At 45.6% G+C, this 25,499-nt stretch overlaps 1 protein-coding gene across 1 annotated transcript in view; it reads left to right on the forward strand.

The window, feature by feature from the left end:
* The window catches only part of LOC146206901 (cubilin-like), a 324,785-nt gene that overhangs the window by 79,030 nt on the left and 220,256 nt on the right, over positions 1 to 25,499 (forward strand). The window contains exons 3-6 of the mRNA XM_084575889.1: positions 2,757 to 2,898; positions 16,044 to 16,234; positions 20,579 to 20,911; positions 21,023 to 21,185. Coding sequence (XP_084432015.1) covers positions 2,757 to 2,898; positions 16,044 to 16,234; positions 20,579 to 20,911; positions 21,023 to 21,185 — 829 coding nt within the window. The remainder of the gene's footprint in view (positions 1 to 2,756; positions 2,899 to 16,043; positions 16,235 to 20,578; positions 20,912 to 21,022; positions 21,186 to 25,499) is intronic.

Consider the following 25,499-nt stretch of genomic DNA (forward strand, 5'->3'; position numbering starts at 1 on the left):
AAAAATCAGAATTCGTGCATCTACGCCCCTCGCCGAGATGCAAGACACCAATACTTCTCTCTCTGGCTAGTGCACCCATACGCGAAGCCACAGAGGTTAAAGTCCTCGGACTCTTTATTCACCAAAATCGTCGCGCTGACACAACACTAGCCAAGCTTTGCAAGGTTGGCGACCAAGGGGGTCGCATGGTCCGCCGCGTCTCCAGCAAACGTGGGGGCCTCAGAAGCAGGGATGCGATGCGACTCGCCCATGCTTTTGTGAAGAGTCAAATTCTTTATTCAACTCCATACATGCACTTGCGCAAGCATGATGAAGACATCCTATGGGTCACTCTCCGCAAGATGATCAAGAGGGCGCTCGACCTCCCGATCTCTACCTCCAATGCGAGGCTCCTTGCATTGGGGGTGGTGAACACTTATCGGGAGCTACGCGAGGCGCACCTCACTAATCAATACACGCGTCTTGCCCAGACCGTGTCCGGTCGTCGCCTTTTGGACCGGATACATATACAACACAACCATATCACATTGAGGAAAGGGTACGAGTGCCAGAGCTATAGAGAGGCGCCCTCTGTGTTTGACCCCTTCCTACCAAAATGGACAGAGAAGACCACAATGGACGGCGTCAGGCGCGGGCAAATGTCCTGCACCGCCATTATGGCTCTAAACACAATGTTTTCTATGTGGATGTTGCGGGCCCGCACGATTCCAGGGGAGGATGGTACACGGCTGCAGTCGTTCACGAGAAAAGACTGGTGGATGGCCTCACTTTTAAGGCCCCTAGCGCAACCCACGCTGAGGTGGTAGCAATCGCCCTTGTTGCCTCCCACCCTCAATCTAAATTCATCCTATCGGACTCGCGAGGGGCCTGTCAGAATTATGAGCTGGGCTGGATAACGCCTATAGCACAAAGAATACTTCTGAGAGCAGCTTGGGATCACGATCCCCAGACCCGATTTCTCATTTGGACACCAGGCCACCAGGGCTTACCAGGGAATGAAGCCGCCAACTCGGCCGCCCGCGCACTCACTAACCGGGCCCCCGGTGTAGACCCTACCGATCTGGACCAGGACACTTATCCTCTCTTAACTTTTCAAGATATATGTGCCTATTAATGGGACTCGCACCGTCAGTGCCCGGCTCCTCTCAAGGTGCTAGGGAAAGCGGGCGAAAGAATACTTCTTAGATTTTTACGAACACTCTAGTGTGCCTGGCAGTACTCAAACATTTCGACCCTTCCTTTTCTGGCCTCTGCCCTTTCTGTGAAGAGGTGCCTGACAACTTTCACATGGTCTGGGTATGCCAGCTAAATCCTTCTCTTTTACCCATAACCCCTTCGCCTACCCGAGAGGGCTGGGAGGCGGCCCTGCTCGGCTGCCTGGATCTAGCGGCACAACAAGCGCTGGTCCAGCGAGCTCGTGTGGCGGCCCAGACCAATGGGGTCCCGGAATAAGGGACTCCACCTAGTATTGTAAGAGGAGCGGCCCACTAGGTGTGGCTCTCCAAGCAACCTCTCCTTTTGTAATAAATGCTTTCCACCACCACCACCACCACCCATCGTAGACGAAGAAGTATACCGATGATGATTCCATGGCATGATCATGGGCGTGTCTGGATGCTTGAAGAAGAAGAGGAAGAATAGAACGGCTTGCCGGAACGATAATTCCCGATGAACCTTGGCCCAGGACACTCTCGGGCCACCCGTTGCCACGACTCGATGGCGGAGGCCAAGACACGCACCGCATGGCATAGGCAGGGGAGGATGTCTTCAAGTGCAGCGGTGTCTTGAGCCATGGGGTCTTTGGTTGGCACATCTGGTCAGTGGGGTCACAAATGGTCGTTCGGGTCTCTTCTTGTGTCTTGTGGTCATGTGTGGCGTCTTGGGTCAGTCTCTCCTTCGTCGTGTGTTGTGGTCGGGTCGGACGAACGGGAAGGTCTTGCTGGGTGCGGCAGGCTGGGGAACAGTAATGATATGCCTCCTAACCTTCAGCCGATGGCGCAAGACGTCGCAGGGCGCCGAAGCTCCGGACCAGGATGAAGGGATGACGATGAAGTACCTCGCACCTCCAACCAAATGTTATGAAGCGGGAAGCCGATGAAAACAGGAGGAGAGGACAAAGAGAGGTTTGATGACCGTGAGATTACGTTTAATGAATTGTTGGCGGGCCTAGCGCTAGCGCCCCTCCCGCGCCACTGCCCTCTTCTTCCTCCTTTGTTTGTAACAATATGAACATGTCCTATGGGAGTGCAGCATAGCGCCGCCGCCGGCGGATAATATGCGGAATCATTCTTTTGAGCAGTGGAAAGCCGTGTTGGCCAGTCAGACCCCGTCGTCCAAACCAGAGCAGTGGACTGAGCCACCCAGGTTGCCGTCAGCCATGGGTTGATGGCCACCTAGCAAGGAACATTGCACACGTGTGTTACGAAATAGAGTTTTCCATCAATCCATCGATATATATCTTCATCACGGGCAGTGAGCGCATCTGTTTCCGACGCACTGTGTGCAAACACTGCTATGGGAGAAAGGAATTTCACAAAGGTCAAGCTTTAACGGAATTATATGAGTTTCTTGGCAAGTTATTGGCTAGTGTCTGGTTCAGCGAACAAACAATTTGACGGCGACAAGATAAGTGTTCTTGCACTGCAAAACATTAAAAATATGGAGGTTGTCACGCTCATTCAGTACAAGACACACCACGCATAAGCAGTTCTAGTACGTGGTCTTTATTTGATTAATATTTCGCTCTTTTTGCGCAGTATTCTTTTGGAAACTGGAAGAAGACCTTTTGTGGAAAAGGAGTCGTTGAGCCTCTGCTTCTGGACACAAATTTCGTCACCGTAGTTTTGAAAACAGATGCCAGCATGTCTGGCATGGGTTTCAACATATCATACAGATTCGGTAAGTCCAGACTTTTGTTTGCTTTCCGTCAACATTAAAAAGCAGATTTCTCGTGAGTATTTTGCCGCCAGCTTCATTTTTGAAATACTCGTGCATTACTGTTAGTTCATACAATTATTTTCTTATTTCATATCTTGATATAGTGTTAGGCCATGAACGCCCCTACAATAAAAAAAAATGCATAACGGCGTTTCATTCTTTATGGCCCTATTTTTCGCCTATTATCTTCCTTCTGTCATATCACTTTTTGCTGCCTTCAACGCGAGGGTTGGCGTCTGCTCTGGGAAACAGAGGTAGGCTTGAGCTGCTAAAAGAAACAGCCGAGTGAAAGGAGAGACTAAACAAATCTATAAAGAAGTTGTCTGGCCATTGCTTCCGTGTCCAACAGCGTAGACTTGGTGCCTGTTAGCACCCGCAGTCTTGAATGCTGTAAAACAAAATCGTCCTATGGACTTTTAGTACGTTTACTTTGCGCAGCTTTAGTTCGTTGCATGCATATATTTATTTATTTTGCATTAACAATACTGCAGAGTCTTTAAACATCTCCAAGCAGGAGTGAGCACAAAAAATTATGCAATAAAAATTGCACCACACAATAAACATCAACTGCATCCCATCAGCTGAAGCAAATGAAATCGGACACAGGAGTACGAGGACATCACGTACGCACTTTCTTCAAATTTCTAATAAATGCATCAACACTGGAGCTATCAACAGTATGGTTCAGTAATTGATTTCACTCGCTTATGTTTCTAGGAAAGAATAATAAAATTTAACGTGTTATTCAGAGCGACATGCTTTTGAATCAATTTACTGTTATCAAAATGGGAGCTTGCGCGCGAGGTGTTAGCGGTAATTAAAGTATGATTGTTCAATAGGAGAGATATAGGTACCTTAATCAACATTGCCTGGTTTTAAGTGGCCGGGATACCTGATACAGATGATAATTTCTGTCGGCCTGTATATTTGTTACAAATGAATCTAGCCTTTGGACTCTTTCTAAGCTGGCTGTGTTTTTGTCAGTCCCACAGGCAGGAAGCGTACTTCAAACATCGCCTGACCAACGCTTTGTATGCTGCTAGCTTAACATGGACAGATGCTTTTGAAAGCTTACGCTGGATAAAGCAGAGAGACGTAACGCTTTTGGTGCAGATGTTATTAATATGGTCCCAGCGTAGGTCGTCTCTAATAGTAGCGCCTAGATATTTTACGGCCGCGGATTCTTTAATTGGACTGTCATTAACTGATTAAGAATGCTGCAAAACTGTTTTGGTCCTGCATATACTAAGAAGTAAGCCCTTATCAATATTTAAATGCATGTCCCATTTTTGGCACAAGTCCGAAATTTCTTGGAGACTTTTGTTAAACTTCATTTGGTCGGTTTTTTATCAGCCTGAGGAATAAAGAACGCAGTCATCTGCGAAAAGCTTTATCTTAACATCACTGCGTACAGCTCTTACTATATTATTAATATATATGAGAAATAAAATTGGCCCCAATACTGAGCCTTGTGGCACCCCTCAAGTTACTTGCAGAGTCTCGGAGCAGGACTTGTCCACTTAAACATATTGACACCGGTTTTCTGGATACGCCCTGATAAATTTATTGAGTGTACAGTTTGTTCCAATGGCATAACGTTTCTGTAATAATTTATTATGAGGGACTTTATCAAAGGCTTTGACATAGTCTAAGCATATAGCATCGATTTGTACTTTGTTATTAGTATCGAATGGTAAGTCATGCCGTACACTAAATAACTGTGTCACAGTCGATAAGCCACGTCGAAACCCGTGCTGAGCGTCTGGTAAGAGGTTACTTTCTTCCAGAGATACAGTCAAGTGGCGGCAGATAATGTGTTCTAGATTTTTTCAGCGGTCGAGGTCAAGGAAATCGGACGGTAGTTGCAAACGGACATGCGATCGGCTGACTTGAATATAGGAATGACGCGGGCGCTCTTCCAATCTGACGGAACCCACCACTGCTCTAGCGAGGTCTTATGTATTACCAAGAAATAGTGGGAAATCTATTGAATATAGCTGCGCAGGAAACTGCGGTTGCATTATCAGGACATCTGCTTTTTTAGCGTCAAGGTGAAGAAACAAGTTAAAAATACCTTCCTGGGAAATAATGACATCAGACATGGAAGACAGAAACTCTTCTGGCTCATTAATAACACAGCTGTCATTCGCAGCATATATGGATTGAAAGTATTTGTTAAATTCATCTGCAACTGTTTTAGCGTCTGAAACCGGTGAGCCGTCAACTAATAACGAAATACTGCTGGATTTGCGGCACCTAAAGGGGTCATGCAATGCCTAAATTGAGGTAAAGCAAATAGGTCGAGAGATAGGTACTCCTTCACAAATCAATTCACCGCAAGAATTTCGCAGCTAGCTTCATGAACACTAGAGATATCGGCGATTAAAAATGGCGCTCCGACTCTCCCCTCAACTCAACACTCCGAGACACCAGAAAAAAAATGAAGAAAACAGCTCGGAAACTCCGTCCCGCTAGCCCCACTCACGAAGCGTCATCAGGTGATGCTCGGGCGTAATTCCGTCTCCTCAACGGTAGGGTCCCACAACTTCTTTCTCGTCACTGGTTATCTCTCAGCGCGTTAAACAGCGATTGTTACCGAGAGGTGTGTCTGAACGCAACCTAAAGGTAACATACACTCACTAAAGGCAGGGAATGATTACGTTGAAAATATTTAAATAGTGTTAGGGTTGTCATGCTGCTGTCTCGTGGCAGTGTTCACGGATGGTTTTGCGGCTATTAAGAATTAAAAACATCACATGATGCAACCTAAAAAGAGACACCCCCCAGGAAAGGTATTGGTAGGCTATTTTAACGATTCAATTTAAAAAACAAATTCAGAAGAAAGTTACAAACACGGGATTCGAACGTATATTTTATTCGCTAGTGCTCGGGTAAGTAATGTTAACCCGTTGCGCCACTGAGGCTTTTTTTTTCTTTATTGCCTGTTTTGAGTTCACATCAATTCAAAAAAGATCCACAATAATGGTAAAACTCGCAACTACCAGACTTCGGCTGTCACGAAAGGTTTAAAATTTCTTGAGGACAGCCAGTTCATCGAGCACACTGATCCAGTCAGGTGGATCAGAAAGCACCCGGTACGTTTCTCTAAGGAGCAGCACACTCTCGATAAAGTTCTAGCGTACAGAACGCGTGTTGACATCTGCATGTTGCACTTGCATCCTTGTTTTCCACAGGCTGTGGAGGCCCAAGACCATGACTAAATCCAAAGGAATACCCTCACTCTCGACTGGAAGGAACCGTATGCCATACGGATCTAACGGAAGGTCTTTCTTTAGTGTTCTCTGGAGAACATCCCAGTGAAAGACTGGGTCCCAGCAATCCAGAATGGCAACGGGTACGGCAGGCTTTAAATGCGCTTCTTATTCATTTTTACAATATTTTTGCTATCTGTCGCCAGGTGACGCTGCTCAGAGGACCCTACTAAGGCTCCTTTATTCTTTTAAAGGTAGCGACAACTACACGAGCGCCCTCTCGAGGGGTCCAGGGGCAGCGCTAGCAGACGACGAGTGGAACTCTTTCGAGCGTATACCGCGTACTCATGAAGCCGCGCTCGGTGCGCACATAAACCGGTGAATTCAACAGATTTGTGTCCTCTGCTGCTCAGGAAACTTCAAAAGACAGGAATAATAACTTAAATATGCGTGTGCAGCATAAACGTAAAAAAAAACGCGTGCGTTAAACGAGCCAGCTCATTCTTCTGAATCATTCTCCTCAGTACAGCGGCTAGCAAACTATTCATTAATTATGCTTTGAAATTAGTAGCGAACTTGAAGTAGAAACGATATTTCAGTATGCTTATTGGGCTCGTTTCATTACTAAAAAATAAGTAGACTTCGAGTTTTCTGCAACTTTTGAGAACGTCGTTGCGCACAGAGCTCTGATGAAATAAGGGCGTCATTGCGTTTGTAACCGTTCGGGTATACTCCATTTTACACACTTTTTTTGGCTCGAGTTTATTTCGTTTACAAGCTTTATTTTGGAGAAAAAGTCAGTTTCTCTGCAGCTGTGCATTACCCATGTATATCTTCCAACAAATACAAAAAAAAAAAAATTTGGTATGATGTGATACAACGCTCACGAATAATGTTTTCTGACTTTTCTATTCTTTATTAGCTTTATATTGGTTTTCTTATAGCCTGTCAGGCAATACTGTCACCAGTAAACTTGGATGCCGCCTCTTGAAACTTGACGAGTCCCTGTGCGCGTTGAGCGGAACTTGTTTGCATTCGATGCAACGCTGCGAGACTCCTCTGTTAAAACAATGGCTCAATAGCGTTTCACACACAAGGTTGTTTTTACACTTTTTATGGTACAAATTTTTGTTTTTATTTTTTAATTTTATACACCGATATTTAGCATTGGCAAATATTGACTTTCCATTTCGATCACTTTGACACATTTGCACCCTCCTCCTTTTTCAATGTTTCATTTATATCCACTACCTGATCAATTGTACGGACTAAATTTTTGTAATAAGCATTATCAAGCATTGGGTTTTCATTCTGAGCATTTTGACAGCATTGATTCCACGCGTAATACTGCAGGGGCCGAATTACGGTTCTCGCTCTAAAGTTATAGAGCGTGACGTCAAAATGACGACGCCATGACGTCTCGGCGAGACGTCAACGCGTGAATAAAATCGGAATTAACCAATGATCGCCAGGGTGCCGCCCCGGGCCGCTTATCTTCACGGCAACAGGTTTATACGCACGTCAAGGAGCCGTTTGCTAACCTTTTTATAGATATAGCGTGTGAATAAATTAACTAAAGTTTTATATTTTCAAGAAGACGTATTTAAAGTTCAATGTCATAAAAAAAATCAAGAAGCAGCTACAGTTTTGCAATTCAACGCTCTCGCGGGTAGCTTCTTTTGCCGCGAGGGCGCGCTGGCAGAGGTAAACAAACCGTAAAAATGGCGATTTTCAGTAAAACAGCTGATTCCACGGCTATAGTGCCGGCTTTTGCGCATCGTCTGATGTCAAGGTACTGTGTCATGGTCCTAAATGCGCTAAGAATTCATATCGAAAGCAGTGTAATCGGGGCTTTGTTTATTTTTCTTTAGGAAACAGAAACAAAAGAAAGATCGATCGCGGAGTACAGGCAAAATAAACTTTTATGTCCACACGAATGTCTCACACAAATGCTTCAGTTAGAACGAGCACGGGGAAAAGCAACGAGGTGGAGCGTACACTACCAACCTCGCTCGTTTTCATTCGTTTTGCACTGTATGTCGCCTTCGCCTCCGCCTTTTGCTTTGGGCGCACTGCGGAGCCCAACCACCCTTCAGCGCCAACTTTGCAGTAGTTGAGTTCAGCCATTTGACGCACGCACTTGCTCACCGTCAGTTATGAGAGGCCGACTACCTGTGGAGACGAAATCCTCCGGAGGCAAAAAAAAAAAGATCGAAGCACGCATGACAGCCGCACCGTCAAGAGCGGTCGACTGCGAGCTTCATCACAGTTCATCGGCGCATTCATCGCACCACCATTCCGCTTTCGCATTTTCAAGTCGAAATAGGCGTCAGAACAACTCGCTGAACAAGTAGAACGCATTCTCACACACCGCCCTTCGTCGTTGCTCGCGCCGGCGTTGCCGCTTCAGCGCCGCAGCCACCACTCACACCACTCCACCGCGGACGCCGCCGCCATTTTCGCTCTAAAACTCGCTCTAAAACGTTTTAGACCGTCTCATCGCGCTCTACAAAAATAGTCTAAAACCACGGGCATAATTAGGTGCCCGACGTCATCTGTTTTTTCGCCTCCGCGACGCAATCGCAGCATCCCGTGACGCAACTTTTCAAGATGGCGACGGCGACCAATAGGAGCGGGCGTTTTAGAGCGCTCTCAATTATAGAGCGGTCCGTAATACGGCCCCAGTACTGTTCGGGAAAGTAAGAGGGCTCAAAACGGCAGTGACTTTTCACTAGACATCCGCAATAAAAGTAATGACTATATAGTCATAGCGTTCTTGATATTTTGCTCATGAAATAGCATATGCCCAAACAAAGGCTATCCCGGGCAAGCGAACGGCTTTTTAAGCAGACAGAAATCCCTTCGCATAGTCGGATGTTTTTCGTGGCCATAAAAATCTTACGCCCGATCTCATGAGGCCATAGCTTCCTTCTGTTGCTATAAACGTCACCGCGAAGAACGTAAAATGACTTTTTTGCGTCTTCCGCACAGTTCCGGCAGCCGAAAGCTCAGCAGCTCGGCGCAGCCGCATTTCACACGCACGCTTCAAGATTTGAGTTCAGAGATGTAATTCTTGCGTCCGCTTAAATATTAAGTACCGTATATACACTCCTAAAAATGCAATAGAGGCATGTGAAGTACTTTTTGCTTAACTAATCGGCCAATACCACGCTGGCAAGCGCAGACCGCCGTGCATTTCAGCGGCGCAGCGAGCACCGCTGGACCCTTTGGGCGGAGCTTGGCGGCGAAGAGGGCAAGTGCAGCCAACCGGCCTATCGGAGGGAGGGGCGGCTGGGTCGCTACCTTAAAAAATAGAGGAGCCTTAAACCCTACCGTTGAGAGAACGGAATCACGCGACGCTCGGTTCACAAACTTCCGGTTGCCGCGCCGGTTGCCGCGCCGGTTTTCCCGACCGTCGCCCATGCATTCACGGTCTCTGCTTTTCCCGTCCCGTCTGCATTTGCATAGCTTTCAACTTTGTCTGGTGTCTTCCTCGGCCGCCGGTTTCTTCAATTTCTTGACATCTCGGAATTGCGTGTGACAGCAGCCCGAAGGACTCGGGTCTTTCGCGAGCGCTTACCTGCAGGTGGGCTGGCTGCTGTCCACACACACCGGCGGCTGCCGCGGAGGAGCCCTTTCCTTCATATCCCTGTCCCATTCAGCATAAATTAGCGTGCACTCCTGCCGAGCACGGCTTTCTACAAGTGCCAGCTGTGACAGAAACAAACTGAAATATAATTATTTTAGAGCATTAGTCTGAAAATATTTAGATGGTTTCGCTAATATATAGCAAGAGTATGACGCACAGGGCATCAATGTGGTGGTGCTTTATCCACGATCACTCCGAAGTATGAGATTGTGTCAACCTGCTGCCACTTATCTGCTCCAATATGCAAGCTTCAGTGTGATATGCACATTGGCTTTTGCGGCGATCCAAATATAATATATTTTGCGTGTTTTTCACTATTCAGCGATAGATAATGAGATGCGAACCAGGTCTTAATGCATTGAAGCTCCTTATTAAGCACGATTTCTGCATCTTCTATAGATGTTGCGGTAACTACCAAAGCCGTGTTGCCCGCATACATAACGGTTTCGGTGCATATGCAGGAAGTTCGTTCACATAAAAGAAAAGAATAGGCCACAGAACCGAGTCTTGCGGAATGCCCAAGGACACCGTTGGCAAATTTGAGTCATTGTCGCCAGTTTGGACCCATTGGAAAAGATCGTACAAATAACTTCTCAGAAACTGCAATGCCAAACCTTTAAAGCCAATCTTTCAAGTTGTGTGGGCAGAATTTGATGGTCCACAGTGTCGAAAGCTTTTTTTGTGTCTTAGAACTCGCCTGGTGCTACAAATTGTCCGTTGAGTGCATCATTAACGAGTTGGGATAGGGAGAAGATTGCTGTAGCAGTAGATCTTGACTCCTGAAATCCATGTTGGTCAGTGCTTTGAATGACATATTTCTTTAAAACGTTCTTAATACATTTGGCAAGCAGCTTCTCGAAAAGTGTATTAAAACAGCATAAGACAGGAATTGATCGATAATTGTTTAGATTATCCAGATTTCCAATTCTATATAGTGGGACGACGTTTTCTACCTTCAATGCATCCAGGTATGTGACACTAAAAATGTACTTGTTAAGTAAAGAAACCAAAGTTGGCGCTAGAATTGCTTTTCAATAACGACACAAGAATTCCATCTAGTCCGCGCGCTTTTCCATTCTCCAGTTGCCTACCCACTGAGATTATTGACAAGTCATGTCATCCTATCTGGAGCTAGATTACTGCCATGGAGGAAGAAAAGGGGACTCCTGGCTTTGTGCCTTGGTGATCACATTCCGAGCTATGGAGAAAATATGCCTGTTAAATTCATCTGCCATGTGATACGCGCTCGGGGACAAGTGTTTTTACGGCAGCACCCTTTTTGCTTCGGCTGGCTGAGTGATAGAATTTAACATTTCACACGGTTTGTTCGTATTGTTAGCATTATCATTAATTTTTAATGATAATAACACCTTTTTGCCGACGCATCAACACAAGTGATTTATTCACGTGAGTTCTGCATTGAGTGCGTAATAATCGTTGCCCCTGTTCTCTTACATTTTCGTATGTCAATTCATGCCTTCGAGCACAGAAGACGTCATTCAAGGCCAAACTGGCACCGTGAAATAGTTAGACCTTGTACTCAAGTATTAACCAATTTATTTGTTCTATGAGGCGCTGGCAGGGTTCGTTAGCATTTTAAGATTCGAAATCATCAAAGCTAAGGCTTGAAATCAACTGAGGAAACTTGTCTTGGTCAATCCGGGTAAATAATTTATGGGTGGTTCGGGGCAGCATGGAATATTTAAACATTACAACATAGCAACAGGTAGAGGATCTGTGAGCGCAGTATTGAACACTCTAGAGAGACGATGGGTGGGTTAGAAGTTACACAGTATGATGTAAACGTGTCGAAGTGTGACTCGTAATGCGGGTGGGAGATATGATATAAATATGGAAACCGAATGCGGAGAGGATGTTAGCATATTCGCAATGATTTGCACCCACTATGTTAGTGTTCATATCACCAGTAATGATAGCGTTTCTTGAGCACTAAGTTATATTAATGAATATAGTTTCAAGGTTACTTAAGTAGATGTTACGATTATTAAGCGGTATTCGATAAACAATACCGATAATTGAATTGTCAATGGCTGCGAGCATTGCCCTCGTCATCGTTTGTTCCGTTAGCAATATGGGGGTATTCTGTAAATCTTAGAGAGATTTTAACGTAAAGGCCGATGCCACCATCCTTATTTCTGGCATGAAGAGGGCGCGACAAAAAAAAACATAGTTCGATATCATCATCATCATCATCATCATCATCATCAGCCTGACTATACCCACTGCAGGGCGAAGGCCTCTCCCATATTTCTCCACTTAACCCGGTTCTGTGCTAGCTGCATCCACTTGACCCCTGCGAACTTCTTAATCTCATCCGCCCACCTAACTTTCTGCCGCCCCCTGCTGCGCTTTCCTTCCCTTGGAATCCAGTTTGTTACCCTAAGCGACCATCGGTTATCCTCTCTTCGCACTACATGTCCTGCCCATGTCCATTTCTTCTTCTTAATTTCCACTAGAATGTCGGTAACTTGAGTTATTTCTCTGACCCACTCTGCACGCTTCCTATCTCTTAATGTTACCCCTACCATTTTTCGTTCCATAGCCCTCTGGGTTGTCCTCAACTTAAGTAGAACTCTCTTGGTTAGCCTCCACGTTTCAGCGCCATAGGTGAGTACAGGTAAGATGCAACTGTTATATACTTTCCTCTTTAGTGATACCGGTAAGCTGCTAGACATAATCTGTGAGTGCCTGCCAAATGCGCTCCATCCCAATCTTATTCTTCTTGTTATTTCCTTTTCATGGTCCGGATCTGCGGTTACTACCTGTCCTAAGTAGACATATTCGCTTACTACTTCCAGTACTTCGCTACCTAATGTAAACTGCTGTTCCTTCCCGAGGCTGTTGAACATTACCTTAGTCTTCTGCATATTGATTTTCAAGCCTACCTTTCTACTTTTCCTGTCTAGGTCATCAATCATTATTTGTAGTTCATCTCCCGAGTTGCTTAGCAAGGCAATGTCATCAGCAAATCGCAGATTACTGAGGTATTCTCCATCTACCCTTATCCCTAACTGCTCCCATTCCAAGTCTCTAAATACTTCCTCTAAGCAAGCTGTGAATAGTACTGGGGAGATTGTGTCTCCTTGCCTAACACCTTTCTTTATGGGAATTTTGTTACTTTCTTTATGCAGAACTATGGTTGCTGTGCAGCCACTGTATATATCTTCCAGCACTTTCACGTACGGCTCGTCTACCCCCTGATTTCGCAATGCCTGCATCACCGCCGATGTTTCAACATAGTGAAATGCTTTTTCCTAATCAATGAATGCTATGTATAAGGGCTGGTTATATTCCGAGCATTTTTCTATCACCTGATTGATGGTATGGATATGATCGATAGTAGAGTACCGTTTCCGAAACCCTGCTTGATCCTTTGCTTGATTGAAGTCTAAGGTTGTCCTGATTCTATTAGCGATTACTTTAGTAAATACCTTATACGTAACAGACAGTAAGCTGATTGGTCTGTAATTTTTAAGGTCCTTAGAGTCCCCTTTCTTATGAATGAGGATAATGTTTGCATTCTTCCATGGTTCCGGTACCGTCGATGACACCAGGCACTGCGTATACAGGGTGGCCAGTTTTTCTAGCACGATATCCCCGCCGTCCTTCAGCAAATCTGTAGTTATCTGATCCTCTCCAGATGATTTCCCCTTTTTCATAGTTTCTAGTGCTTTCTTGACCTCGTCCTTCGTCACTGGTGGAACGTCTGACTGTTTTTCCCTACCGCCAATCTCATTACGGTCCTGACTACTTTGGCTACTGTAGAGATCTGTATAGAACTCCTTGGCTACTTTGACTATCTTTTCCATATTAGTGATGACCTTGCCCGCCTTGTTCCTTATCGCATACACCTGGTTTTTGCCTATGCCCAATTTCTTCTTTACCGCTTTAAGGCTTCCCCCGTTCTTTACAGCATGCTCAATTTTCTCCATGTTATACTTCCTTAGATCGGCCACCTTGCGCTTATTGATTAGCTTTGATATCTCGACCAATTCGATCTGGTCTGTTGGATTGGAAGCTTTCATACTCTGGCGTTTCTTAATCAAATCTTTCGTCTCCTTAGACAGCTTGCCGGTATCCTCTCTAACTATCGTACCGCCTACTTCTACCGCGCACTCAGTAATGATATCTCTGAAATTATTGTTCCTTTCCTCTATGGTAATGTCGCCATCCTCAGTTAGAGCTGAAAACCTATTCTGTAGTGAGATTCTGAACTCTTCTGCCCTCCCCCTCACCGCTAATTCGTTGATCGGTTTCTTTCTTACTAATCTGTTGCGTTCCTTCTTCAGATTTAGGTTAATTCGGGACCTCACCATCCTGTGGTCACTGCATCGCACTTTCCCGATTACCTCTACATCTTGCATAATGGCGGGGGTTGAACACATTATGAAGTCGATTTCATTTTTAGTCTCTCCGTTAGGACTTTTCCATGTCCATTTCCGGTTCTTCCGTTTGCTGAAGAAGGTATTCATGATTCGTAAGTTATTGCGCTCTGCAAACTCAACTAGTAACTCCCCCCTGCTATTCCTAGAACCAATGCCATAGTCACCTACTGCCTTGTCTCCTGCCTGTTTTTTCCCTACCTTGGCATTGAAATCGCCCATTAGTACAGTATACTGCCTCTTTACTTTTCGCATTGCCGATTCTACATCTTCATAGAAGCTTTCAACTGCCTGGTCATCATAACTACATGTAGGTGCATAGGCCTGTACAACCTTCAGTTTATACCGCTTATTAAGCCTAATTACGATGCCTGCAACCCTCTCATTAATACTATAGAATTCATCGATATTACCCGCTATATACTTATTGACAAGGAAACCTACTCCTAGTTCTCGCCTCTCCGGTAAGCCTCGATAACACAATACATGCCCATCCTTCAGTACAGTATATGCCTCATTCGGCCTCGATATATTGAGACATTAATTTGGAAATAGCTAACTTTCTGAGACTGAAATTAGGTCGTATGTATTTTTGTGTTGAGCTCAAAGAAAGTCGCAATTTTTTTATGTGCTCCTGGTATTGATGCCGTACTGAGCGAGTACAGTTCAAATCCCAAACGTTATCTACTGCTTAGCTGTAAGCATTTCACGATCTTCAAGCTATCCTGTGAAGATCGGTTGAGGGGATGAATCTATCGTGCCAAGGTCAGCTTCCTTGACTATGTGATGTAGTTTTCAACTACCTCTCTTTCTCATAACAATTTTATCTCTATATACTCTGGCATACTTCCAGTCGTGTTCTTTCTTTGTAGTGAAATCATTTGAAAGCAACAGCTTATTCTCGGGACAAAGGTGTTCATTCACAAACACCGCTGTTGTGTTGTTCAAACCTACATGTTAAGTAGTTAGGCGTTTCTTTCTTGTGGCATTCAGTACTTCATCACGCTTGCTGCACAAGGCGAATTCCACAATGATATTGTGTGGTCTATGTTTGGAGGGTACACGATGAAACATGTCGATGTCTTCTTTTGTTATCGAGACACCATCCTTAGCGCCGAGAGTGGAAACGATGCTAGGCAATCATTCTTCGGGAGGCTCCGGGGTGCCTTTCAGTTCTAGATTTTGTCTTCGAGTGTACTGCTGAATTTGAATAGGCAACCGTGTTTGAGGATGGAATGTGTGCCTTTTCACTGTGTTCTAGTTGAGTTAATTTTCAGGTTACATAAAGAATTACTTCTTGCTCAGTACCCTTAGTCTTCTGCTGGAATTCCATCGCTTTTATGCAGTCATTATAGCAGAACAATATATGATGATATATAAGATGATATTATTAGGGTACGTTGCCTGTTTGTAGAGGAGGTATTCTGCAGCTAGAGAAGTAAGTCAGTCGCTAGGAAATGAGCAGGCACTGAAAAAAAAAAAAAACGCCTGTTGTGGTGAGGGGCTTCCCCACATTGTCGCCATTGGCCTCCACGAAGTAGCTTCTATCCGAATACACAGCGTGACGTAGTGTGACGCAACTCGTTCGTTAAATTATTTTTTTTTATAAATTTATTTCATCCTAGCGGAGAACAAGCATGATATAATTAGACACTGCTCAGCTGGGTCTAACATTATGATTAATTTAGCATCTCACTCACTACGAACGGTGAAAAAGTCTGACAGCTGGCGACGGGGGAGGCAATAAAAGTACTCTTCAAGTTGTAAGGAATTTCTTAGCATCACGCTTTTGGACGAGATATTGGTTGAATCTATAAGGGCAGAGTGACGCTGTCTTTGCAGTGTTGCCCCCATGCGTGCAGACGCTCACGTCCAGCGAAGGCCAGCTGGAGATCCCTGACGACAATCGGAACGCGCTGATCCGCCGCAGGCGTTGGTGCTTCCGCAGTGCGCGAGGCAACAGTTACCAGTTCACTTTTGACTACTTGGACCTTCCTGGTGAGCCACCAAAGTGCCGGCACATGTATGTGAAGGTAAGAGGCTTGTTTTTTATTATGCCTCCCTGTGTCCTTCCAATGAGCCACATTTCCGGTTTCATCCATACAACTGTGCCCCGCCTCTTGCATTTCCTTGGAATAGATTATCCTGCATTCACATGTCCTATTTTGACTATATATGCAAGGCTGGAATATCAGCGTCTTTAAATGGCTCTATAGTGCAACGCTCCACTGTTCGGCTGCCTCAAATGAGATCCGGCCATGGAAGCTTTTAGCATAGCGTGCATATACCACTAAATACCACTTTTACCCTGCACAGGAGGCGTCCAATGCACGGAGCACTGCTGGCCTAGATGTGCCTTTGAATAAAGGCGTTGCATTTTGGGCCTTCTGGTACCCAAGTGCCCACCAAAATGTGAGATTGCTGCTCAGCTTTTCAGATGCAAAGTTCGCTTGGTTTCTCTTCGTATTGAGGTGTTCACCGAGAAGTGAGATAGAATTGCGTACGGCTAACCACGTAGAGACGTCGTACAACCGCAGGTAACCGAATCTGAAGAGATACCGCTACAATAAATACAGGAGAAGCAGAACGCAGGGATCATGACTCTATGACACATCATAAGCCGGCTGCATATCAGAGAACCTGGAACAACTGCTCCGAAGAAGGGACGACCCAAATAGGGCGCTCTAAATGAATGTACAATTTTCTCGGAGGAACAAGATATTCACATCATGGCTCGAACAGTCGACAAATTTACAATGTGGCAGTAGAATTGCAGGGTATTCAGAAAAAAAGTTTCTATGTACATTCAACACCGCATAAGCACACACCCACGATAATTGCGGTACAAGAAACTAACATTTGGGCGAGGATATTCGGCTACGCCATCATAGTAGATTACAGGTTAAAAAAAAAAGTGCCCATTCTATTTCAGAAGGAGGTCACACACGCACAAGACACCGGAAGAAAACAGCACGTTTGCGTAAGGGTGATCCCTAAGAAACGAGAATGGCGTACTCGTATTTGGAGACGAATGAAATCATCAGAACAGTTGCCGGCCTGATAAAACGCAACCAGCTCGTGACTGCGTAATATTTCAATGTTCAGCGCTAGCAACTCTTCCTTACTATAATAACTGCCTTAACCACCACGAAACCACCGTGGATAGAAGCGAGGCGCATGAGTTGCTTTAGCACGTAGGGGCGCTTGAGATGTCCACATCTGGCGGTGCCAGTGCGGATGGACTGAGAGCAGCACTCTTTTAATTTCGCTGCTTTCTCCTCAGCTGTGAAGAAGCGCTGTTATGGGTGCCTCGCAACAGGCCTTCCTCGTAATCTCTAGAGTCAAGATTTAAAGGCGCAGGATCAGCCGTTTGACGTCCAGCGGCATCTAGAGCGAGCCACTATGTCTGGAGATACGATTTCTGACGAAAACGCTTTTCTCTTGATTTCGATGGCTGCTTTTTGCTCCTCGATATATAGTGGATTGCTAGGACATGACGTCCTTACGGTGCTACGAAAAATGTTACTTTCACAGCTTGCTTGCAGAGGGTCATCTAGCGGTAAAGTAGAAACCGGCAGGAAGGACTCTGGAATGAGGCGTGCGCTCGGCGACGGGGCCTGTGTGTCACTCTCCCCGCACATCGTCCGCATGCAGTAGTTTATGGCCCTTTTCGGAAAAGCTGCCATGTTACGGTTGGAAAGCGTAGCGCGGGTAAGCTGTGGGCATACATTCCAGTTATAAGCACTATGTAATGGTTAGAAAGGCCACTGATAAACGTTTTTAATGTGTAGAACAAATAGCATTAAGCATTCGCCCAAAGTATAACTCCTTGAAACGAAGCGAACGATTTGTCATTAATTAAAAAAAAACAGCGTTCTTTGCAACTCGCGGACCGATTGGTGTGCGCGTGCCGGTGAGATTTGGAACTAATTCTTCTTGAGGTCATACGTCACAACTACAGAGAGTGACAGGCTGCTAGAAGCTACCATTGGCTGCAGCCACGATGGCTACGACGTCACGGACACACTTCCGGTAGCTGCTGCATGCGTGAACCCTGCTTGGCATAGAGTTTCTTACTCTTACCTAGAGGGAAAGCTGTGCTGCCGTCTATGGGAGTTTACATGGAGTTTTCAGACGGCCAGTTCAGCCGCCATGGGCGCTCAAAGCATCATGGGCCGGAGAGCTACCGAGTGCAGAACTACAACTTCTGGCCAAAACTAATGCAAAGATAAACGTTGTTCTACCGTAAATAATGTCCTAAGATTGAATATTGTGACTATCAAGTACAAAAAGAGAGAAAAACAGCATGTCAGTGTGATATTTATCCAATATAAGCGATTGCTCTTTCTCCTATTGGCTTAGTTTTGAGCAGCACAAATACCAATATTTCGCACTTAATAGGCAAACTTTGTAATAAAAAAAATGTTATGAAAATATTTATCGTTGTGCAATCACTTAAGGAAGTTTTTAGTGGCATTTCGGGAAACAGAAACCATTTATTGGCGACGCCCGCTTTTGCGCCTTCGTTACTATGGCTTTCGCGGTCTCTGTACGCACCTTCAGATGATGATGATGACGAAAAAGAAACATCGCAGTAACGCCACTCCACGTACCCGACTGTCCCCCAACCGGCCCATGATTCTTAGCGCGCCCATGGTGGCTGAAGCCCTCAGCTTTCCCTCTAGGTAGTGTAAGAAACGCTGCTTGGGGCTTCGGTTCAATCGTTACCTGAGATTGTGGCGGCCTGTGTGGACTGGAAGTGCGCGTCGACGCCTGAATGTAAAAAGCGCATGAGCTGGCGCGATTCAACATCGCACCGATTGTACACTTCTGCTTTAGATTTGTGTTCCTGGGGAACACAAAATAATCGGCATCAACCTTTGAATACCGATCGACGTCACAGTAACAGCCTTCTTTGCATTCCGGCCACACCAAGCGAACGATTCGCTCGTCCTTTCATCACTGCAGATAAACTCTTGTTTATTCAAGAAAACTATAGTCTTGTTTTGTTTCCAATTTGTTATAGCTTCTGTGTGTGCCTGCATCATCGGTTTGCTATTTACTTATGTTTCGGTTGTTAATTTTATTTACCGCACCTTTTTGGCCAAAGGTGTTTGCTGAGGGTTTAGTGAAGTGTGTATAAAGCAATGCCAGATGCCTCCACTGCATATATTCTGGTACGTTTTTGTACACAATGGTGCACACGTTCCCTCTTTTTTGCGATGAATATAGGCATGTGGACAATTCACAATCTCTGAGAACATCCTTTGAGTTTCCTCAATAAAATAATTATTCCTCCGTACATGTCCGCTGCACGTGGTGCTGCTTCATTGAAACAGCACATGAAAAACGGAATGCAACTAAAATTGATTTTACTGACGAGGATTTAAAATTCCAATATCATAAATAATACTGCTAAAAGATATCCACATCCGCTGCAAAAACAAATGAACTTTTTCTTCCAGGAAGGTAAGAAAAAATTCCTTCAAGACAAGGTTAACATTCAGAACACGTGACTGAACTTACTTTCCAGTCAGGAGCTTTGCGTTATTGCATCTACTGATTGGCTGCCAGCACAAGAGCCGGCTATCAGAGGGAAATATTTACCGGATTTATTGGACTCTGAGCTTCCGATTGTTTATTTTTTATAAAACACGAGATATGAAAATCAGAGTTCGGCTTATATTCGTGGAGTCGTATCATAAAATACGACATAAAATTACGAAATTATCGAGCTAATCAAGTGCACGTCTCTAAGATCGATCGGGAGCTATAGCTGGATCGCTGCAGACTGGAAGGATATCCCGGAAGTCTTCGTTACGCGCTCGTTCCTAAAGTGCAGCCTCTCAAATAAGTGCACTGCACGAGAACGGTTCCAATGTCAGCGTTGACGGCGGCGAGTGAGCGGGAGCAAGCTCGTCGAATAAAGGTCGTATGCTTGCACTCTCTGCTGTCCTTATCAATTGCTTTTTTTTTTTCTGCCGGCCTACATTTTAGGACAGCTTTTTTTTAGGGGGGGGGGGGGGGGGTGCGGAGGGCTTTAACTTTTGGGGTCGGCTTAGAATGGCTGTCAACCTAAATTCTTTTTCAATTTGTATATGCGCTTGTAGTCTGTGTGAAAACCCTAAAATTTGAATGAAGTAACGTTCCAAAAGCAGCTAAATAACATTTTCGATTCTCGGTTTCGGTTACCACACCGACTAAAAATGGCCACCAATCCGCCGCCGGTCCAAACCGGCACGGCGCGCACTTCTAGTTGCCTGTGGTGCTGCCAACAGCAATTTTTTTCCCTTTCAGCATTTAAGACCCCCTCTTGCGTTCTCATTGAGCTTCTGTTAGGAAACATGCGGGCGGCCATAGCAGGAACATCCTTGCAGGTGCTGGAAAAGAGCGAAGGCCAAGTCCGGAGCCACCCTCGGCTTTGCGGCAAGCTGGCCCCGGAGCCCGTGCACACGCGCAGCTCCTCGGTATCGCTACTCTTTCTCAGCGACCGCGCGCTGGAGAAGAACGGCCTCCACGTCAGCTGGCGTGTGCTAGGTTGCAACGAGGAGCACCGGGCGGCCGCCGGACGCCTGCGTTTCCCGCGCAATGGCGTGTATGCAGCTTTCCCGGCTATCTGCCGTTGGACGGTTTACGCGGGCAGCGACCAGACGGTCGAGCTCACACTCACCCGCCTAGACCTGCAGCGCTGCGACCTCGAGTACCTACGGGTGAGCCCCGTGGATCGCACATGATTCCGGCTGGATTATAGTTTTGTCAGCAGCAGCTGTGAACTTTTCTGGTGAGGAAAAAGAGCCTGACACGCGGGGTAACATTCGCAGGTCTTCGAGGGCGAGGACGAGGGCCGCACGCTGCTGGACGACCTTTGCCGGCTGGACGCACCGGTAGTGATTACGTCCACACGTCGCGTGCTGTCTCTACAGCTGCGGTTGTATTCTTTACGCCGAGACGCCGTCGAGGCCTCCTACCAGATGAAGGCCACGGGTGAGTGGCCGATACACTTGTATGTCTGCTTAGTGGCAAGATATGCCGCGCATATCCGTCCGGCAGGACGCGTAATTATAACTGAAACGAGACGCGAATGGCCGGCTGTGAGGTCTTCGAGAGACGACACAACAGGTCGCACCAACTCGAAGCAGATGTGAAGCCGCGAAAGCATCTCGTTTTAGTGTTCGACTGCTGGGACCGACGGCGTTGTTTCTGTGATGTTCCCTGAAGGAAGGTTTTTGAACCGCATACAGACCCGCTTTGCTGGCCCGAGAGCAAATAATGCCACTGCCAATCCCTTTCCCCAATTTTCAGCCGTTCACAGCGGATTGCATTCAGTGCTCTCCCTAAACGTTGATTGTGCCAACCTATTCTTGAAAGGCGAACATGCCAACGTAGGTAAATCGGCTGCAAATATTGGTTTTTAAATTATTTCTTGGCTCATGATGGGCTGAGCCTGTCTTCAAAGCGTATCAGCACGAACATATGCCAAGCCAGGAATCGAATCACCATCCCTCCGATCCTCTTTTTTTGTCTTTATTGCTTTTATTGCGAGATGACAAATTATAACAAAAACATTGCAATACAATTCAAATGAAACAATGCAATATAATACATATTATGTTGCACATATTGCAGTACTCTTATCTGGCAGTGAATTATTTCAGTTTTTCAAACAGGAGGCCAGTTTGTTCGCTACAGTCTCTGTCGATGAGGACCGTCATGGATTTCATAAAATATACCTGCACAGATCAGGCTCTGGCAAGCCATTGCACATTAATCCACACTGCGTGCAAGCCAAGCAGGAAAATTGTATCACTGCGTTCATCACAGGCCTAATCACCTGCGTTTTGAGTGGAGGTATTTAATAAATACCAATTGCAGAACATCCCAGATGAATACGTGTTCTATGTCCTCCTCTTGCTTGTAGAAAAAGTTCCCGATGGCACATAAATGCATTTATCGTTCATTCAGGTTTTTACTCGCAGCTTTTCGGTGTGGAAGTGAAACAAAGATGTTTTAGTTCCAGGCTTTACCCACACCTTTTTCACTCCCGTCTTTAACGACTGGATGTGGCCGTAAAAGAAGAACAATGCAAGTGGACGAGAACTAAAATCTTCATGAGATCATTACTGCTAGTCGGCTCTTACGAGAAGACATCCAGATACAACAAATGCATTGGCCAAAGCATTGAAAGAAATGATGTCTTTATTCGCAGAGAAACATGAACCGACGTCGCCCCGACTCGCCGAAAGAGATTCATTCGTGACGTCCTGTAGCGACAGAAGAAACGAGGTACACAGGACGAGCGCTAACTGGCAACTACGGTTTATTCAAACAAGGGGTACATTATTAAATATAATCCATGCGCATGCCTAATTCGAGGCACCCACGAAAACTCATTGCTGCCGGTAGTGTCATATCCGTACGCATCTACAGGGTAAACACATCATCGTCATTCACCCATCATCGGAGCATAAACGAGATTCGATTCAGAACGCAAAATCTGGGGTCAAGTTTGACCCCAAGAAAAAAGGAGCATATGCGGGTGGCGGCGAGAGTTCATTTCGTTTAGTATTTCACTCCCCAAAAAAGGGAGTAGTTACGGTATACAATGGGAGGCGATATGGGGTCGAGTTTCCCTCCGAAATATGCGGAGTACTTACGGTCGGTATAGAGAGCACATGCTAACTACAAAAATACGTTCATTTGCGGTTCATATGTGACGTTTTTGCCGTGGCCTTTACCACTGCTATTAGGTTCGATTCAATTTCGCAAATGCTCCGCCGTGGTGCTGCATTAGCTTGGGCGCTCAACTATTGTGCCCAAGGATGTGGGATTGAATCGCGGCTGCGGCAGCCGCTTTTAGATGGAGGCAATAAACAAGGCATCCATAGGTTGTGCAGTGTCAGCACGTACGTTAAAGAATCCCAGGTTTCGCAGTCCTCCACTACAGCGTCCCAAACTAAACCAGTTTCGCATCGCCGCCAGTGATTTCTTTCTGCCGAGGGATACGCTGCGCAATGTAGCGCCTACGTGATGTGCACGGCGCCATGATCTCGCCTTACCGACGTCCTCAAAGAGGCAGCCGGTTTAATTTTGGTCTTTTCACCCTGTTCGTAAAATATAGGCGCAACTGTGCTATTTGCTGACACTATGTAAGAGCGAAAGGACTTAGAAGGTGTGGTATATTCTACGTATACATCTTTAAGAAGTAGTGCGGCTAGGAACTGAGCGAAAACTTCCACGGAAAGCACGTAGGAAGGCAGCATTTACATCCTTCTTGTTACATACCCTACACATGACGTTGCAGCCACACGCAGCGTATCCAGCGGAAGACCGGTAGCGGCAGTTTACTCTTTGTAATTACGAAATTCAATCGAACTTTACAGCAGTCAATGGCTGCCGTCAAATCTTTCTATATTGACCTTCAACCCGGCTCTACTGTGAGTACTGTCCGGCTGCAAAATATTACACAAACCATACTAGGAACAGACGAGGTAACATTAGAAATTATGTAAAAAGCGTTTTTATATAAACATGCCTTCTTATAAAAATGTAACATTAAAAGTACCACACTGAATAATTACCGGCCCTTGCTGACATTAAGTTTCTCGGCCCAGAAAGACATGCTTGCCTTCAATTCGAAGTAGCATTCGTAACACAAGAATAAAATGAGAATATAGGAACTGAAGAAAAAGATACTGAAAGCACATGCAAGCATGAAGAGCAGCATGCTTCGGCATTCGAAACTTTCTCATGTATTCCGCACAGAAAATACAACGTTTAATTAGTTTTGTGGAGGTCGCCGGTCAGGGGCGACCACGACCACATTTATTTGAGGAGAAGCTGCAGTGTCCGGCCAAGGCGAAAGTCCCGAGCGTTCCGAAGCTGCCTCCTCCGTGCAGGGCCCTCCTTCTTCGCATGTGTCGGCGCTACAGCGCGTGTGATATCCACTTCGTTTTTCAGCGTACCACGCGCTAGTTTCATGCGCAAGTTCACCAGGGGAAGGAGTTAACAAATGTGCTTCCTAATTTTTGTTCGGTAAGGCGTAACAACTGTTTCATAGCTACAACATGTTGACCACTGTTATGCTCGGGACTTGCATTTCATAGCAAGTAAACAATGTGTAACGCCCAAACACAATCAATCAGCAGGGACAAGCGGGAAGGAGGAGCAGGGTTGTAAAAATGCAAATTTCTTTGACAGAAATCAATCTCTTTCATGACACTCAAGTGTAATTTACAAAAATAATTTGCCGCAGGAAACATTCAACTTCAAACTACGGTGAATAAAATTCTAACTGAATTTCTGACCACCTGCATGCACAACAGTTTATGCTTGAAAGCCACAGAAACACGGTTCAGAAAGGTCCGGCGAGACAACAAGCACTTCGGGTAACGCGCAGGGAAGAATTTTTTTCCGGATACTGCAGCCTGAAAAAAAGCGATCAGTTAAAATTAATGAGTTCTACCAAGTGCATGCACCAAGTCAGGCGATCACTTAAAAATGTTGCGAATGGTTCATATATATGCACGAAAACAAAATTGGAATTCGTCCTGAGATTTTTTAATTGAATAAAACTGCCTAAACCACTGGCAACAGAAACATGAATGCAGACATATGAGAAGACTAGCACCGAGCGCGTAAGATGGGCTGACCGAAATTTAACGCTGACCTGCCGCTCTCTTGAAGGCCGCCTCGACACGCGCGATTAAGACGCAGTACAGAAAAATACTTACGATGACATTCTCTGCCCAGACAGGCACAAGAATGGGTTTATCCTTCAAGGCAGAAATATTCCGCTTGGGCACGACAAAGCAAGAACGAGTTGTGTCGAGTGGGACGGAAGCGAACAACAGCAGGGAATTTCTCATGGAGGCACCTACTAGGTGCCTCAGTTGCACGTCCGTTGAATGCGCTGTTCACGATAACTCTTTCGACACAGTCAAACCGGGCCGGGCTCCATTCGGCGGCGCAATTCGAGACGTTAGGCCTACCTATACCTGATCTAGTTGACCTATTCTAAGGAGCGTTGCAACATCCTCCTCGCTCGGCGCAACACAGTTCTTACGCCTTCTGCTGTTGAGTGCATCTCTCGCCGAAAATAAACTTGCTGCTTCGAAAGTGAAACTGATGAAACAAATACTCTGAGAAGCGTGCTTTCCACTGGCATATGCTTATGGAACACAGCGTCACTTCGGCCTTTCGTTATCTCAATTGCCATACTCTTTTGTACAACATTAGAATGGGGGATTCAAAATTCGGTTAAATCTGCGCCAGAGCTCCGTCGAAGAACAGACAAAGTGG

This window comes from Amblyomma maculatum, chromosome 1 (assembly GCF_055883805.1).
Source record: "Amblyomma maculatum isolate TAMU_Amacu chromosome 1, ASM5588380v1, whole genome shotgun sequence".
Classification (NCBI taxonomy): Eukaryota; Metazoa; Arthropoda; class Arachnida; order Ixodida; family Ixodidae; genus Amblyomma; species Amblyomma maculatum.